At 32.5% G+C, this 20069-nt stretch overlaps 1 protein-coding gene across 2 annotated transcripts; it reads left to right on the top strand.

Annotated features, from left to right (window-relative positions):
• The first annotated feature begins 397 nt into the window (after window positions 1-397).
• On the top strand, window positions 398-10322 carry Ptpmeg (Protein tyrosine phosphatase Meg). 2 transcript variants are annotated; one of them, XM_064216719.1, is made up of 15 exons: window positions 398-982; window positions 1156-1284; window positions 1591-1804; window positions 2918-3126; window positions 3875-4027; window positions 4398-4636; window positions 5229-5381; window positions 5848-6145; window positions 6330-6435; window positions 6844-7086; window positions 7408-7524; window positions 8198-8421; window positions 8785-8917; window positions 9262-9461; window positions 9843-10322. In XM_064216719.1, the coding sequence occupies exons 1-15, from the start codon at window positions 833-835 to the stop codon at window positions 9921-9923; spliced, it is 2649 nt and encodes an 882-aa protein (XP_064072789.1). In that variant the 5' UTR covers window positions 398-832; the 3' UTR covers window positions 9924-10322. The 2 variants fall into 2 exon arrangements, with proteins under 2 accessions (XP_064072789.1, XP_064072788.1); XM_064216718.1 differs by having other exon boundaries at window positions 9250-9461.
• The last annotated feature ends 9747 nt before the right edge of the window (window positions 10323-20069 follow it).

The raw sequence follows: 20069 nt of genomic DNA, 5'->3' as shown, positions 1-20069 counted from the left end.
TAACTACAGGCGCAAGATGCATTACATCTTTGTTCACAATGTTGGCATTGACGAGGTAAGGAATAGTTAAATTTCTTTGGCCAGCGGTGACTACTTACCATTAGTTTATATATATATATATATATATAAAAAATAATAGATTCCACAGGTAACACAAAGCTACGCATGTTAGTAAATAAATAATCTTGAACAATGTTACATGTAAGGAATTTTTCTTGTTATCTAGACTATAAAAGATAATACTAATTATCTCTGTGCTTATTCACTTGATGTTATAGGTTTTAAATGTAGTTACCACACATATAGAATTTTCAAATGTAGTTTTAAGATAAAATATATGTTTACTGATTCATTTGCAATAACGAAACGTCGTGTTAATATCAGTAAATGTCAATGTCACAACTTCAATATGGCGAAGCAAAGATTACCGTAAAGTGGAAAGACTGCGAAGTGATAATCATATTTTATAAAACCAGCCTGATAATCACTTATTTACAACTACAAGAATACAACACAAATCGTTTCTTATAGTATTAATGAACATCAGTAATAAAAAATCCTACAAAAATGTTAAAAATCTCCTTTAGAAAAGACAATAATAAATACATGAAAATAATGTAATGCGTTCACATATATACAATTTTTGTTGTTCGTGTTACGTCAACATTGAAAAAGATCAGGGATACTTACAAAATATGAATTGCTAATAACAAGGGTCATGATTCACAAGGTTGCAGGTTACGGGAACGCGTAATTGAGTCGTTCAGTGCACGATACAGTGCTGAGTGTCTTGTTATCTGGTAAAAAGCCGACTGTAAATAATTCTTGTAAAATGATTGAGAGTGTATCGCGTCGCGCCTTCAGCAGCTCCAGCGGTACTTACAATGTACGCGCTTCAGAACTTGCGCGCGAACGCAAGCTCAACATCTTTAATGTTACTGTGGTGTTCTTGGACGACACCGAGCAATCGTTTCAGATTGAGGTATGTTTCACTCCTAAACTCATACATTGATAAAATCTTAAGTGGTTCTTTAAATACTGTAATAAAACATAAGTGTTATATAAGATTTTAATTTCAAATAAACATATACATTGTCAAAACAATTCAAAAATGAAAATAATAAATTATAAAAAAAAATGTTTTTTTTTTTACAGAAAAAAGCAAAGGGATCTGTATTACTGGAACATGTGTTTCAACAATTAGAACTTGTTGAGAAGGACTACTTTGGTTTACAATTCACTGAAAATGGATCTATTCCCAATGCAACGAACACAGAGATAACGGTAAGAAACATAACAAGTATGTTTATTTACTGTGTCTACTGTCAGTACACATTTACTACTATCATTATTGTTACTAAAAAAAGTAAACTTGTATGACTCATTGTGTCTTATCAATTGAAACCATAGAACAGACCTGTTTCGTTATAATGTGTCAGGTGTTTAATTGTATCATTTGTGATGACTCACACTTATTTTATCTGTTTAATCATTGTAAAGTTTTAAAAAAATGTTTCATTTGTATCCTGGTTCTCAAAGAAGATAGTGTACATTTGTTTATTTTAGTAATATTTTCAAATAATTTTATAGCGGTGGCTAGATGGTGGTAAATCAGTGAAGAAACAAGTCGGTGCTAGTGCTCAATTCTGGTTGGCAGTTCGTTTCTATCCACCAGAGCCTTGTCGTTTAGCCGAAGAGTTCACAAGATATCTACTGTGCTTGCAGCTAAGGAAATTGTTGCTTGATGGTAGAATGTCAGCTCCTAAGAATACTGCCTTATTATTAGCATCATTTACTGTGCAAGGTACTGTTTAATTTGAATATTTATTTTATTTTCATTATTCTACATTGTTATGATATTCTTAGTTACTTAACTCCTCGGCTGATTTAATTAGAATTTTGAATTTTTCTTTTTTTATTTATGACAGGAGACTTTGTTTAATCATTGGAGTATTTACAGGCCATTTCTTTCTTTTCTTCAATATTTATACATTATAAATTAAATAGAGGTTTTAATTTGTACTTTATTTTCATTAGAAACTTTAATCTTTTGATTCAACAATGAAAATCAATACTTTTTTGTAATATAAAAATTGTAAAAAAAAATAAAATTAATGCCTTTGACAAAGTTAATGCTCATAATAGTTTGACATCATTAACAGGAGGGTAGTTTCTACCTTTTTGCTGTTAGTTATCAGGGCTATTTTTAATTGGGAATATTTTTCCCAGAAAACAGCTGGTAACTATATATATATATAGTTTTTTTATCTGTTGATGTTGTTAAAACCTTTTTTAATATATCAGACAATTATTAGTAGTTTAGTAATATATTTGATAAAATTTCTGTACAATGTTTTCCTTAAATTTATCCTTCCCTCGCTAAATTTTGTACTCAAAATGTAAATTTCATTAATTTACATCTTATACTGTTAATATCAAGTAATGGAATACCCCAAATCAAAATTAAGGAATATTGTTAATTGATCTCTTATGCAGTCGAGCCATCATAGATCTCTGACACCTGGCTCTTTGCAATGGCCCAAATTAATAAGTATATTACTAATCACTTTTGTCAGTAGTGGGGGCGACATTAGCCCAAGGGGTTAGGATCGATCCTGCGACTTTTTACATCGCTAGGCGGCCCGTAAACCATTGCGCTATTGACGCTTCTATGTTAACATTTTATATATAAGGATGATATGAGCACAATAAACTTAAATATAGACACTTGAATATTATTTAACCTTTATTACTTTTCCTTAAGGTTTGCCATCATGGACCAAATCGATTGGGTTCCAATTATTATTACTATTATTATTATATTGTATTATTTAATTCTGTTATGTTAAGGAAAAACGGTATTTGTTTTTTAAAGTAATTGCATGAGTATAATTATTATATGCATTTATTTTTACAGCTGAATTAGGAGATTATAATACTACAGAACATTCGCCAAACTACTTATCCGAGTTATGCTTGCTACCAAAACAAAGCGCGGAAGACGAGAGACGTATCAGAGAACTCCACAAGTTACACAAAGGTCAGGCACCTGCAGACGCAGAGGCAAACTTTCTTGAACATGCTAAGAGATTAGATTGTTATGGAGTCGAATCACACCCGGCAAAGGTAATTAATCTTTAACTTTTTTTTTATTTAACTTCAATTTATTTAAGCATTGTGACCATTGATTCTGATAAAGTATTAACTATTCATGATTTTGAAATTAAAATAATTGATATTAAAAATTGCTTTACAATAATTAAAATCGCACTTATGTCTCTTACAATAAAACATATAAAATCGATAGATTATTTATTGAAAGAGTTACATCAATTTATAAATACCTACTCACTTAAAATTAACAATTGATGTAGGTAACATTCAAAGTGATGTCTTAAAAGATTTCTTAAAAGATTGACCTTCAAAAATATAAATCAAACTAATTTATATAAAATTTAAAATCAAATTTGAATAACTAAATTACATAATAATTAAAACTAAGACACAACAAAGATAAAATAGTTTTGTACTGGAGAATTTACAAGCAACATGAAAATAATAAAATAAAAACAAACCTTCAATATATTACTTATAAGTTATGAGATCGAACTATGAGATCTTTGGAATGTTTAACATAATTAGTTTTATTATTATGATCTATCTAATAAAAGTACATTTTAAAAAATTGAATCAATTTTCTTATAAAATTAATCCTCTATTATGGTCTTGGTCTTTTTTCGGTCACGTCTGATGTGCTGTCTTTATGTCGATGATGATGATATTACGTGGTTGAAATCGGTCAGGAGACTATATCAGCCACGCATTCTATGTAGATTTTAAGCAATCTTTTAATGATCATGTTTCTCTGTTGCAGGATTATAACGGAAAGGACATATTGATTGGCGTTACATCAATCGGTATAGTCGTATTTCAGAACAATATAAGAGTCAATACTTTTTCTTGGAGTAAAATTGTGAAGATTTCATTCAAAAAGAAGCAGTTCTTCATTCAATTGAAACGAGAACCAGTAAGTAGTTTATTCATTTATTTGTAACACTAACATTATGGAATTAAACAATAAGCAGCTAAGTGATTATTTAAGGGAACCATCTGCTTCACAAAGTACCACAGAATATCACAGGTAAAAGATGAGTCTGCTAGTGCTATTACAACCTAATAGACTTGACTGTCCTGGAGGTATGCCTCTTACAACCTCCTAAAATAGGTCAGAACTCTATGACTTCGGAGTGCATTCCTCGCAAATAGAACTTACGAAAGAGCTACCTACTGGAATATGCCCAAATCTATAAATTCAACAAACGCCCAGCTGACATATAACCGGCTGTTGCTTTACTGTTTACTATATAATATACTATATGTTTGTTTTTCATTTTCAGTCCGAATCATACGACACTGTATTAATCTTCAACATGCGATCGGGCCGTGCGGCGAAGGCGCTCTGGCGCTGCAGTGTGGAGCGACACGGGTTCTTCCGGTTGCGTGCCCCCCGACGCCGGCCGCTGCTGGGGGCCCTGGGGGCGCTCGCGGGAGTCACCGCCCCCACTGTGGCGAGGACTGAAACACAAGCCTTGGAAGACGCGAGACGATCTCGATCCAGCAATAGAAGTTTTGTTCGGTAGGATTAATGAAGTTATGATTAATACATTTTAAGTATAATAAATATAAATAATATAAGTATTCAATAACACGTGATTCGCTGAGTATGTGTGTATATTCTGATTGTTCTCAATAAAAGCTTAATGTGTGACTGATATAATAATAATTGTACAATTAGTTCCAAGTATTTTTCACGTATACCAAAATATGACATTGCATCGTTTCACAAGATCGAGAGATTTTATAAAGTATTTAATTATTTTATGAAGTATTGAATGTCATGACAGTATCGATCCGATAAGTTAAATGTTATTTATGTTTATGGGAAACAAACAGACAAATGTGAAAATATCATAGGCAGCTTCGATAGAAACTTTACTTGTATAGTGTAAGTTAAGTTTTGGAATAAAATATAGAATTATTTTTATTATTCAGTAATAGTCGGTTCAGTAGATACGATAAGTGACTGCTGTGTAATTGTAATTTCGATCCTCCCCTCTGACAACTTAAGTCCCGTATTCTCTACTGTACATCGTAAGTGAGTACGTCTAAGTGAGCCTCGAGTCTATCGAAACGTAACGTAACGTAACGTGCGCGTGCGTGTGTCGCAGGCGCAGCAGCTCCCGCACGCGCGAGCGCTCGGCGGGCGCGTCGCCGGCGCAGGGCGCGGGGGCGGCGCGCGGGGCGCGCGTCACGGCGCACCGCGAGCCCGCGCCGCGCGCCGCCTGGGGGGACGCGCCGCCCGCCGCCGCGCCGCCCGACGAGTGAGGCGCACCACTATACCCCTACACCACTGTACCACTGCACCGCTACACGACCACACCACTGCACCACTGCAGTAGTACACTACTACACTATTGCACCACTATTACAAAACTCCCGTCTGTCCGTGTTCGATGATGATCACGAATGATAAAAATTCCCACACTTCATTGCTATGTAGGCTTTTACAAACATTTTTGAATTGTCATTTTGTACAACTGTATTAAACGTAAAACGTTCACCGGTTGATTAAATACAAATGAATATAATAAGTGCGAGTATGAGTATCACAAATAATATACTATACCGATATTAAGTAACGAACTTATCCTTTAAAACTAACGTTGTCATATATATCATATCATAGCTAACAGAACCCGTAAACTATTCCTCTATCGCCCTACAAACATATAAGACACTAGAGAATGCCGGTCGTCAGTCAGTACAACGTCCCGGCTTGAATCGCAGCGACGGAGGTTTCCTGGAACGAGCTCTCCGCGTGCCGCTGACGTACGTCGACGAGTCCGAGTCGGAGTCGGCGCCGGAGCGCGCGGACGAGGGCGGCGACGGCGACGGGGACGGCGACGGCGACGGCGACGGCGACGGCAGCGGCGGGGAGGGCGGCGAGGGCGCGGTGTGCGTGCGGCTGTCGGCGGGCGCGGACGGGCGCTTCGGGTTCAACGTGCGCGGCGGCGGCGGCGGCGCGCCCGTGCTCGTGTCGCGCGTGGCGCCGCGCACGCGCACCTACCTGCAGGAGGGGGACCAGGTCTCACACGTTGCCTTTGAATTTATTACAAGAGAAATATTTAAGAGTGAGCCAGTAATTGCAGATCTCAGTGATATAATACTCTTAGATCCCACCCGGAAATACTAAGACATATATATACAACGTTCTCAGCTTGTACATCTCAATTATATGACGAAAATAATGGTATATTATTTTTTTATAGGTGATATCCATTAACGGCAAAGACGTCGACGAAATGACGCACGACCAAGTCGTGCAAATGATAAGAAACACGAAGGGCGTTCTTACTTTATTAGTAAAACCAAATGGTAAGACATATTAAGAAAACTCAAAATTATATTTGTAATACACTATCTACTCTACAACATACATAATTCAATACTTTTAGATCGAAGTACAAACATGAATTGTAATATACATAAAAACCTTCCTCTTGAATAACATTGTTTATTGTTAAAATCCGTTACGTCGTTTAAAAGATTTAAGCGTACAGAAGGCGGGTAGAGCCATTTTGTTTTATAGTATGTAGAGATTAATATCTAGCAATTTATTTGTTTGAATAACATTTACTCATCAGGGGAATAAAATGCACGACTATAAAGTTAAATTTGCATTTCAATGCTACCCCATCAAATAATATTCTTTCCTTTTAAAGTATAGGTTTAGTTCACAGTGCATTGGTCGATATTTTTTTTAAATTGATAATTTAATTCCAGCTGTTTACGAACCAGAAGAGTCAGGTCCCGAAGAGCCAGCCGTCTGCTTCGTTCCTCTCGGTTCTGGTCAGTTCGAAGGTGATCCCCTGGAACAGTCCATGTTGCTGTTGGGCGACGGTCTAGCCAGTGGTGCTGCCTTGAAACAGTACGAGACCTTGCTAAGGAGGATATCTGAGGAGAGTGCATCCGTGTCCAAATTGCCTCAAAATATTAATAAGAACAGATACAGGGATATAGCGCCTTGTGAGTGTTTTTTATATATAACTCATTATAAATGTCCGCACTCTTATTAGAATGTTTATGAAAAAATTCATGATGATTGTTTGATTAGTTTAGATGTTAAACTGTAACGAACGAATACACACACTCACTTTTGTGTATATAATATTACTAAGGGTATATGTATTTGTACGTATTTATTGTATTTGTATCAATCAGTATTTAATTTATTCAATACTAACTTTTAAATTAATTATTAAATGTTAATTTCGCGAGTCTCCATATAACCAAAATAAATGATTTAATTAGTAACTCAAACGAACTAATAAAATATTTTTCTTGTAGATGATTCAACACGTGTGATATTAAAGAATGGACCAAACGGCGACTATATAAACGCTTCATATATCAACATGGACATACCTAACTCGGATCTAGTACTCACCTATATCGCTACCCAAGGTACCTCAAGCTTTTTGCAAGGATAGGTACCACCCAATCATCATATATTCTACCGCGAAGCAGCAATACTTAGTATTGTCGTGTACCAATTTTAAGGGTGAGCCAGTGTACACTACTACAGGTACTAGAGACATAACATCTTAGGTCTCAAGATTGGTGCATTGGCGATGTAAATATTGCTTAATATTTCGTCCAGCGCCAATGTCTATGGACAGTGGTGACCATTTACCATCAGGTGGCTCGTTTGCTCGTCCGCCTATCAATATCATAAAATAATAATAATATATTTATTACAATAGGCAGTACTATGCGATCTATATAGGAACAGAAACGAATTTTCAATATGTTGTGACGACATATATTGTGTAGGGTAAGCAACACTAATACGCGAATCCTATCTAAAGATTCGGAATTCAAGTCGAGATCATTCAGTAAGGACGCATGGTTAAATGATGTATTAATTTATCTCGTGCGTAGTAGTGGAATAGCACTTGGTGTAATAATCGCCAAACTCTCTTTAACAGGAGAAATAAACTTTGCCTTGCATTGACAGAGAAATAATGAACTGTGATTGGTTTACTTAAGGATTATGAGTAATGTCGTGAAACCAAAAAAAATATTTTTTTTTAATATATTGTACGAATTGTAAAATCTATTTTTTATTATATTTTAGGACCCCTACCGTCAACAGTGAGTGATTTTTGGCAAATGGTTTGGGAAAGTGAGAGCAGTTTAGTTGTTATGTTAACGGTGCTAGCCGAGAGAGGTCGTGCCAAATGTCACCAATACTGGCCCAAGGTTGGCTCAACACCATTAAAAGCTACAAATACTCTAACCGTCCTCACGAATAGTGAACAGAATCATGGTCATTATATCAGAAGAGATATGACCCTAAAGGTTAGTTCTTGTGTATTACAATATATAATAATCACAAAAAATAATAATTACGTCAAAATATCGATGACGTACATTTATGTGTCGTTTTACAAAAATGGTTGAAGGGCACAGGAGCGAAGAAAAAGTTAATATGTTCAAATAATGCGTATATACCTGTTGTACAAAATATTTTCTAATTTATAGCCCTATTCGGCTGTGTTCGCACTTAACTTAATCGAATTATCATGTACTTCCTAACGTCTCAGAAACAAAATTTCACCTGACAACGACTGCACAACGAGACCTCCTGCTTGGGCTACGTAACAAATTTAATAAAAAAAATTAAAGTTAGTGTATATAACATGTTTGTCGTGTCTCCGTCAGAGCTCGTGCGGAGCGAGTCGCTCTGTGTGTCAGCTGCAGTACACGTCGTGGCCCGACCACGGCGTGCCGGACGACGCCGCAGCGTTCGTCGCCTTCACCACGCTCTGCTCGCAGCTGCGGAACCGAACGCACGGTGAGACACACGCACACGCCCACCCGCGTCTATATATGGACATACACCACACGCGCACGCACACACGCATGGTACTCACGCCTGCTCACAAAGAATCACGCACACACTCACGTGCTCACACAAACCCACGAATACACACGTATGTACAGCGGCTCACCAAATAGTATTATTAAATTATAAAAGTAGCTTTAATTACTTGTACGTAAATAAGTACGTATATGAAGAATTGCAAACGACGTAAACGCAGCAATAGTCAATGCACACGCACTTCAAACAGATTGATAATATTTTTTATAACAGTTCGTAATGTATTAAATAAACTAATTTTGTAGTTATACCAACAGTAGTAGAAGAAATAAACGGCGAAGAAGAACGGGTTCTAGATCCGCCCATGATAGTGCATTGTTCTGCCGGAGTGGGTAGAACCGGCGCGCTCATACTAGCAGAAACTGCATTGGAGCTACTGGCCAGACGACAGCCCTTGTACCCGCTGGACTTAGTCAGAGCCATGAGGACACAGAGACCTATGTGCATACAGAACGCTGTGAGTGTTTGTTTTTTTAAATTTATTATTCTAGGAATAGGAATGCATCGTTCTTAGTGTCAAAATTGACCAAAATTTAGTTAATCCTGTGATACTCGGTAAGGTCTTCGTATTCTAACCAGTAATGTTATCCCATATGAAGAGTAAAGTCAAGTAATGATAAAAAATGCTCCACTACTGGGCAAAGCCCCTTAGTCCACCAAAGGAAATGATTTCGAGCTTATTCCACTTCGTTGTTCCAATATAGTTTAATGGAAACAAACAGATGGGTCGTTTTTGCTTGGACATTTCGCATCGACAGTTCTTATTAAATTAACATTTAATTTATTATTATAATAAAAATTCAATGATCAGTAATTGTAACATTTACCTTATTTACAGAGTCAATACAAGTTCGTATGTGAAAGCATTCAAGCCGCCTACTCGCTAGGACTCAGCACAGCCGACAGTGCGTCCAACTGATGACCGACCGTTCCCATCGGGGACGTTTGTAATAAACTAGCTCATATTTGTATTAAGGTAAGGTCGATATTCTATTGTCAACCCGTCTTACAGCCATTAAGTACTATTAGAATATGTGAAAATTAAAAACAAGTTTATATACGTAAAACTCAGCGCAGATGACGCGATTTTGAAGTTAGTTATACAGTGTGTTTTGTATATCTGTAACAGTAATTTAAATAATTATGTGTTAAAATAATTTTGATACGCAATGTACTAAAAATATTAGTCATGAAATCTCTGTCGAAATTTAGTTAAACTAGTAATGTGTGTATAAATATTGAAGTAAAAATCGAAAGCACGAATTTATCAGTTAAGATATTTAATTTATTGTATTATTTATGCTATGCTGCATATAAATCGCTATATTCGAAGATTATCTTGTAATAAAAAACAAAGTAGTTTTGTTGTAAACAAAAATATTACTTCATAATGAACTGAACACATCGAGAGCTTTTATAGAAATCAATTCGAGTAATAAAATGATTATGTTCTGAATATGTTTTAGATATATATATTTTTTAAAGCAAGCTTTTATTTGGCTGTTTAATAAATTCCTTTATTAAATATTACCATTAGCACCATGATTTGACTCAAACGCACTAACATGCTGCGATTCAGGTTAAATAAAAGCTTGTCAAAAATAAGCTCATTTTTTTTGTAATACTACTTAATGTTCAGCTTTTGTTTATTTGTTTGTTTAAAAAAAACGCTATATATATTTAAAAAAAAAACTCGAATACGTTATAACAAAAAACATATCAATGTTTAAAAAGAATTTTAAATTTATTTATTTTCGTTAAATTTTAAATTATTTTTAATTATATATAATTTAAATAGATTAGATATATTAATTAAGTAAGTATTTCTTGCCTTCGTAACGAATTTAATTTGTAGTCGCTTCACATTTTGTATATTTTTTATCTGTTTTTTTAACATTCTATATTATCTGTGCCATTTTATTTAAGAATTCAACTGTCACTAGCCTATTATAATCGTAAGTGAAATAGAAATTCTTTATTAAAAAAAAAAATAGACACTAATGTAAATATTTTTTGTTACATACTCTATAACGAATTTATGTTAACTACAATGTGGCAACCCAGTCTGCGAGTTAGTAGTGTTACACGTACAGCTGTTAGTCCTCCACCTGAACTCTCCGGACCTTTAGTGTGACGTCACTTCACGTCACCTGCTTGACTGAAATACTGGTTATTGCGATACTTGTAAATTATTTTTACGCCTAATGGAATTGATTGTTAACATTATAAATCACGAGTTTTTTTTTTATATTGCGACGGCGATGACATCATAATTAACTTAAATTCGTTATAGACTTTTAAATGTACATATATAATTTAAAATTTAAACAATATTAGAAACGATTATTCTTACAAATATTCATAATTTTCTGAAACAGTATTAGTTACAATTATTATTATAAGATACAAACAGAAGTGTTCTTCGATGTAAATGGGACCTAAATTAGAGGGAATCTGTGTTCTAGGTCATCTGTATATAATTATCGCGTGGATGTCATTCATCAACATTCAACACAATCGGTGTTTACCCTGGGGTAGATCATAACCGTCGATGTACAGTGTACAGTTTTTATTAATCTACACGAGATATTTTCTAATTAGAACAGCAATAATATAAATTTAGGTCACTATTATACAGGACTTCGTTCAAAATTTAGACTGATTTATTAAAAAAAAAAAAATATTTATGACATAAGAAAAATACAAACGCAACGTATGAACTTGTAAGATACATATATTTTTGGACCGAAGCTGTATTTGGTAATTTTGGTAACTATACCTTTTCTCTTCCATCCATTAAAAAAACATCGCTTAATTTTTTTTTTGTTATTGAGTCGTAACGGATAGTCAATTCAATGGTATGTAATCTCGTAGGTTACATAGACTAATATTCCGCATCATAGCGATCGAATTCGATCAGTCTCAGTGTTTAAAATTTAGTCCTGAAATTGGTTCTCGATCATATTATTTTTTATTGTAATTAATAAAGCAGAGCAGAACTTATTCAGTCGAAAACATTATTATTAGGTATTGCACGAAACAACAACTGCTTACAGTTAGTAATACTAATAGTTTTTTGTTTTTTTTTACTTAAATTTTTTTTTTTTTTTTAATTAACCGTTAAATTCGACGAATTGTTTTTAAAATAATAAATTTACTACAAACAAAGTAAATAATATTCACTCATTAAATTGAATTAGTTATATATTAATTCTTGCTACCGTTCGGTGCTAGTTTTATAGTAATAAATCCCAGTTGTAAATTCAAACGTAGTATTTTAGATATATTGAATTTAAGACATATCGATACTTTTCAAACGTACGTCTGTATACCGTTACTGAACTTGTATATTTTATGTGACAATTGTGGTTCGTTATAAATAAAAAAAAAAAAATCATATGAAAATTAAACAATTTATATAGTTAGAGTTCTGTTTTAACAATATTCTTATTTTTTTTCTATATATTTTCACTTTAAAAAAGGACTTAGATATTCATATATATACAAGCGTAATATCAGCGAGGTGAAAACAACTCTTAATCTTATTACGGAGAAGAGGTCTAAATTTAAGTTTAAGTAATTAAATTTAAACTGGATTTTTTTTTAAATTCACCCATCCATACGAATACTACGTGACCTTATAGTTTTGCTATGATCGTATTAAAAAAAACTGCCATCGTTTGTTGTATTTAATTTTTTTAACAATTTTATAAAGATTAAACTCTTAAAATAGTATAAAATATAGGTAATAATATTAAACTTAAATACAGTAAAATTAGGTTTATCTGAAGAATATCATAATTATAATATTGTCGTTGGTTTTATACAACTAAATATAGATTTACGCACAATATTCATATAATAGTTCATTTGTTTCATACTCCACAATTTTCGTCAATTAATTATAAGTCCTATGTCTCTTAATATAAAGGTTGAATTTGATTAACAAAATTTCTGATAGATTAAAATAAAACTATAACAATATTTTCGTTTTTATATCTCATTTATAATGGTCATATAAAAATATATTATTTCGTATGTGTACATTTTCTATGACCGGATATATGTATATTTACAAAATAATAATTTAAATTTAAATATATTTTAGTTAAAAAAAATCAATCTATATTTTTGTTACTAATTTATTCTTTGTATTTATAACTATAATAAAACTTCTTTTTTTTTTCTTATATATTTTTATGTAATTTTACTAACTTTAGAATATTATTTAATCCCAAAATAAACAGTTATGTTTCTTCAATTTTCTTTAACGATATGTTGTTAACACTAATGCTTATATTTATATATTATATGTTCGTTACGCAGACTCCGGTCCAAAGACGAAAAGCTACAGATATGCTTCTTGTTTATGATACTCCTTAAGATCATTCACATGTATTAGCTCAGGAGAAATTCTACTAACAATTCTTTATTTTATCTCAATCTCTACACAACGATCCAGTTGCGGTTCAGTCAAAATTGGATCGAAATATAATTAGGATCGTATCGTACCGATATAAATAAGAAAAACTGAGGTTTATTTAAGCGAGGATATTTAAATATACTCGGACTTAGCTTTGTGCTCTGGACCTGAAATATGAATAAGTTCTTTATATAACTGTTCTTGCCGAACATACGTAACGAGAATTATAAATAAAATATCTTGCCAGATTAATACACTAATGTAATATTTGTTTAATAGTTTATGGACGGTATAATGCGGTATAAACACGAAACGTCAATAAGATCTGAACTATGAGTTTAATGCGGATTCGTAACTGTTACAAGTTATTATGTCAAAAGTATCGCCGCGACAGGTATTCGAATGAAGTTTAATTGACAGGTTTGTATCATGGCGTGTCGTAACTTTGATTTGATTTGTTGTTGATATAAATAAAATTATGTTAATTTATTTATTTTATTATTTGTAATATGCTGCCTATAGCGTAACACGGACAGTTTTATGTTTGTTTTAGCTAGCGAACCTAAGTGCTCATTCACACGGAAGGTTATTATTTACAGAATATTTTTAAACGGATCCGTCGCTACTGGATGTTATGTTCACACCGTTTTTCTAGGACTGTTTTAACAGTAAAAAACATATCCAGTTGTGATGTTACTGGTACGGGACAGTCTGAACTCGCGCCTACAATTACATACGGAATCGTCGAATAACCGACCGCTGTTTATTTTGTCGGATCGGTATTTTGTACCGAATTTGTAATACGTATATGTGAACTTGCTCATACAACTTCGAATAAAAACATATCCGATTAATTTAACCTGTAAAACGGACCGCCGTGTGAATGAAGCCTAACTCGCGAAATATTCATAACCATAATGTGCGAATGACTGACGTAGTTTGTAAGCGTTTTGATGTTTTGAAACGTTTGTTTGTAGTTGATAAAGTTTTGCGACGAATACGCCAAATTTTTTTCATAATACGCGTGCAATTTTAATTTCAGTTATTTTGCACTTGGAGTAATTTTAAACGGTGCAAAATTGTCTTAATTTCAAGTATTATTTAATTAGGTTTTTCCATTTGATTGCACGTGTTCTATTTGTGAATATTTTTGGCTTAAACGTCGTAAAATAAATGTGTTAGATTTTCTACCTAGTGATTGTCTTCATACAGTGCTGTGCACATTTTTCTGTGACGAAATAAAAAAATAAAACATAAAAGGAAGTGTTTTTTTTTAATATCTTTAATGATTTTTAAGGTTATGTTTTTCTTTTTGGATGGCAAAGAAAAACATCATTCTTACTTCTCGGTAAATATATCTAAAATACATATATAAATATATATGTAAAGGTTTTTAATATGCACTTCGGATTGTCATAAGAAATATGTATTATATAATTATTTAAACTTTTATTTAGTATTATAAATATATATCAACTTAATATTTAATAAAATCTCAGAAAATGGCAATTTGAAAATATAATTAATTTCTTTTTTTTTTGTGTTTTTATATAGGTATACTGCGTGAAAGTGCGTGACTCAATTATAGAAAAGTATATTATTCCAGTTAAAATCTGACAATATTTTATGTCTGTCTGTGCAGTTGAAGGTTCCAATCAGACTATAAGAAAGATAGGTTAGAGTACACACTCCTATGGACTTGAATATTTCAGGTGCAGTTGGCTCTCCCTTGAGAATAGCCGTCGTGGATCAGAATTTTCACCTTACCAACGTATTACATACATTATGGTTAAATTCAGTTAAAAGTCGCAAAAGTTCAGTTACTTTATTTGACAAACGATTCGTTTTGCTTACGAGTAGAATTGGCTACGAAACGTTATTTAAGATCGCCTTTAACTTTAACGGTTCATTTAATATTACTCAAAATATAAAAACATTAATGATTATTCAAATATTCGAGCCGGCAATGAGATACAAAGGTTTAACTAATTGGATTTAAGTTAATGTATGTTAATTATTTATTTTATAATTAGGTAGATCGCCTGTCTTGTATATTTATAACTGAATAAGAAAAAACGAGACAATTTTCCATTATAGTTCGTAAAGGTAAAACGAAATACAAAACAAAGTTTTCTCTTTCGAGCAGGCGAACTACCGCTTGGGACACATCCATCTATTATTATTAACTATGTTAAAACCTTTCAAGGTTGGTTGATTGATTTGATATTTTAGTTCTTTTTTTTTAATTAGCATTTGCTTTTTTATAGTACGCTAAAGATGATGGAATGTCTCTTATTTAGAAAGTGACATGTTATTTTTTTTATTTATTATGGTTAATCAAAGACAATGGAAATAATTGCACATAAAAAAAATTAAAAGTATTAAGCCATTAAAAAGCGATATCTCGACAAATCATTGTTCTAATTTTTTATCCCGATGAGTTATATTGAGAGCGACATTTATTTTTTTTTATTTATTGAGACTTATCAAAGACAAAGGAAATAATTGCACATTAATAAAAAGATAAATAATACATTTTAATTAAATATTTATTATTGAAGAGTATTAACCCATTAAAAAGCGATATCTCGACAAATCATGGTTTTAATTTTTTATCCCGATGAAATATACAGTGACGCTTCAATCGATAGCGATAAAATTTAATGAAATTAATGAATCAAATAATATATTACAAAGTCATTAAAACAATAACAAAAAAACATTGCCATTGCAAACATTAAGAATTCTTATAAAAAATCTTTAAACCGTACCTATTTAACATAATGCAGCTAAAAATACCCAAGCAAGCAAGGAACACCTTCAGTCGGTCGAACGTTGTAAAGTTTTTGAAGTGTTTTAAAAATAGTTTCTAAATACTTTTCGCGTATTGCATTAACAGGTGCCTTTGTTTGTTTATACATCGTCTTGCCTTGCTTCTGGTACTTTGAGTCTGAGAGATATCAGACGTGTTTACAGATTATTTTCCTCCACTTACTTCACGTTCTAAATTGACGTTCAGACTCTATAAAGAGAACTTCAATCATATTTAACTAGAAAACAGAATTTTTACAAGTAAATAAAATATTGCGTCGGATTTAATTTAATCACATCACATCAGCATCACGCATCGTAACAGATATTCAGTGGGATAAGCTTTTATCGTTTATATATATTTAAATAAAAAGGAGATGATATTTACAGGATGGTATATCTAATATTAAGTATTAAAGTTATAGATATTTCCTGATAAAAATACTAAGAACCTACTAAGCAAGAGTTGTTATTCTAGGTTTGGCTTATTTTACACAGTTCACGTGGCAACACTAGGCCTCACTCTATTTGCAATATATAAACAAATTCTAAATTGATCGATATTTTTTCTATTTTCTCTTTTGTATCTGTTCGTCATGAAAACACATGATAGGTATATTATATATAGATATATATATATAATATATTCTTTATGAATCGAAATATATCGTTGTAATTGTGTAAGTACTTATATACAAACGATAGCCGATAGAGTTCTACTGAATATCACGCATTTAATACTGGGCTACAATATCCAAGTTATTCATACTATATATACAAAAATAAGTAAAAAATAGTCAAATTATCTATGTCGCCAAAGTTGAAGTAGGGTCTAAACCGGAGGGAGTTCTCTGTACCCCGTGAAATCCACTAGCTTGGAAGCCCGCAAAGGTGGGTACCGCTAGTTTTTATGTTATTGGGTATTCCGGTGAGCTGGAGCGCACCAGGCGTTCTTAACACCGGCGAGTCCTACAACTCCCGCCCCCCTCTTCACGTGGTGAAATGGCGTAAGAGCGTTTTTGAGGTGAAAAAAAAGGTCTATGCCGGATGCGAAAGTAGGTAGCAGTGTAAAAACAGGCACAAGGAACGTAAAATAACAGTTCCCAACTTTGGTGGCGCGTTTATGTAAGAAATGCTTAAAATTTCATACGTCGCTAATGTCTGTGAACATTGGTGATCACATATCACATCAGGTGGCTCCTCCGCCTACCGATGCCATAAAAGAACTTCATAGTAATTATCACACTAGCGTGAATAAACTCAGTAACGCAAAAATTATAATTATCCAAATCCTTATACAAGTTTTGTTGTTTAATTTTCTAATTAGGTAGTTCAGATAGGTAAATAAATTTTAACAAAACTTTACAGTCTTTTTCATAACAAGTAGGTACGTAATACGTAACATTGTAAACGAATTGACACATTTGCAAAGGCAATGTCAATCTTGTGTAAAGGTAAACCTAGGTAAATGGGTGAACCTAGTAACGGCGTCCTTACTTACCTATATACAGGAGTCATAGTTATTATATATATGTGATTGTTTAGTTTTGTAAGTATATCTCTTACTATAGTTACTAAACAAATCAATAAAATTTAGTGTATTTAAATTTACGCTTAACAATATACTGGTAAACACGTTTTTATAATTTTAAGATTTTGTTTATTTACTTACAGACTAGCAAATGAATCATGAGAGAATCATCCGCCATAGACATTATTTTATTAAACATTTCCTACATCGCCAATGCACCACCAATCTTGGGTCTAAGATGTCTGTTTACTCTTGTGTCTGTAGTTACACTGGGTCACTCACCCTACAAACCGGAACACAGGTTAGGCTAAGTGAGAAGTCCAATCTGAGAAGGTACTCACTGGGTACCTTCTCAGATTGGACTAAGCACTAAGTCTTACCACCAAATAAATCTACATATATATTGCATGGTATCTTAAGGTTATCGTGTAAATAAATACTTTTGAATTCGAACCACGAATTTTTTTTTAATCTAATAAATGTTTTGACGAAATTTATTCTGACAATTTTAAATTTAGAACAAAAAATTTAACAAAGAGATTAATTTCTAAATGTCATTACTGTTTAAAAATGAAAAAGGAGGTTAAGTTAATTCGGTGACCCGTTTCCTCGTGTTCTGTGAAAACGACAACCACCTTCGAGAAATGGATATAACTACGGAAACTCGAACGATTTTCACGTCTATTTATTATACGCTAATTTAAAATCTTCTGATAAAAACTTCTGATAACAAAATCAAAATGATGATTATTATGAAGCTAAAAAGGAACAAAAAAAGATCACAACTACGGTTTTATTAAAAAAAAAATACTTATATTAATTCATCAATACTGTTATATGTTTAAATGCCCAAAAAAAAAAACAAAGACAATCTGTACTAACCTTTTCTTTTGTAATATTTGTAAGCAATAAGCTGTAAAAAATACATTACGTAACTAATAAAAATCCGGGAGTCTATTTAATGTCGTGACGAAATGATTTACACTATACAAATTCTCAGATGTGAGGAAAAACCGAGAAATATAGAGCAAATAGTAACACACCAGGACTGTTTGCTACAGGGGGCCAGTCGAGCTACGGATGTCGCGTGGGCGCCCGCCCAGCGTTAAAACCGAAACAATCATTCGCTCCACGTAACCGTTCTCGCAACGGACATGAACTCGAAAACGTAACCGCGTCTTCATGTAGTGATTATTAATATAAACAATCACGTAACAGATATGTTCAGTGATTATTTACATAAACGATCGTAGATAGATATTAGGTAGGAAATTAAATAAAGTGCCCAGTTATAGTGTTGTGTTTTGTGTGAATCTGTGTTGTGGTGCGAGTTTTCTTATTACTTTAGTTTTGTGTTACATTATAAACACTGCGATACGGGTGTATTTTGGTAATTATATACATCCGGTTACAACTGAATTTACATCGTGAATCTTCGTTTTCAATTATCTTCATTAACATTTAATAACTAACATAACGTAGTTTATTTTTTATATACTTAAATATGTTTCTGAAATATTAAAGTAATATATAAATACTTTGTTAATACAAATAAATTGTAACGAGGCTATTTTTTTTTATTGATAAACTGGGTATTATTTCTTATTGGTTCGTAAAAATATTTTCCATTTAATACGTAATTAAAAAATTAATAATGATGCAGTGAATGTTTATTCATGTATGTTTAATTAAAAGGTAATTTTTTTTTTGTAGTAGGTACATAATATTATGTATATAGTAGGTACATAATGAATAAATTATTATTATTTCGATATGAAATAAAGAGAAAAGACATTGAAACGCTATCTATAAGAATATCAATACAAGCTATAATCTATAAGATTTTCTTTCAAAACACACACTTTTTAAAACAATTTTAAACAAATTGTGATTTATATATAGCTTGCGTTAAATGGACCTTTGGATTTAGTACGTTTTGACCCAAACAAGCAAAATTCGGTTAAAATATGATGGTTTTATGATATAAAACAAAAGTTGATTATATATATTTATATTAAAAAAAACGAAATCTCTTTTTCCGACCTGCATAAAAAATAAAATTCCAATTGTAATTTCTTTATTCAATATAGATTATTTTTTACACTCACTTATTAATAGTCAAACTAAAACGACCGGCGGTTCGTAAAATAAACCAAAACCTGAGAATAACCGGCGAAAATTCAGCGCGATGTTCTTTGTGAAATTTTAAAATTGCGTTCTCTTAACTTTTTTTTTGTACTATTGAATATTATAAAGAAACAATCGAAGGGCGATCGTTTTATTCCCAATGTCTGCTATCA

This window comes from Vanessa tameamea, chromosome 13 (genome assembly GCF_037043105.1).
Source record: "Vanessa tameamea isolate UH-Manoa-2023 chromosome 13, ilVanTame1 primary haplotype, whole genome shotgun sequence".
NCBI lineage: Eukaryota > Metazoa > Arthropoda > Insecta > Lepidoptera > Nymphalidae > Vanessa > Vanessa tameamea.
The sequence above is the reverse complement of the archived record's forward strand: the minus strand, read 5'-3'. Positions and strand labels throughout refer to the sequence as shown.

Excerpts from the sequence above, each read along its gene's own strand:
- Ptpmeg (XM_064216718.1), top strand. The coding sequence starts at position 833 with ATGATTGAGAGTGTATCGCGTCGCGCCTTCAGCAGCTCCAGCGGTACT. Across the intron at positions 8,422-8,784 it reads GAAGAGATATGACCCTAAAG|AGCTCGTGCGGAGCGAGTCG; the intron begins GTTAGTTCTTGT and ends TGTCTCCGTCAG. Across the intron at positions 8,918-9,249 it reads GCTGCGGAACCGAACGCACG|TTATACCAACAGTAGTAGAA; the intron begins GTGAGACACACG and ends CTAATTTTGTAG.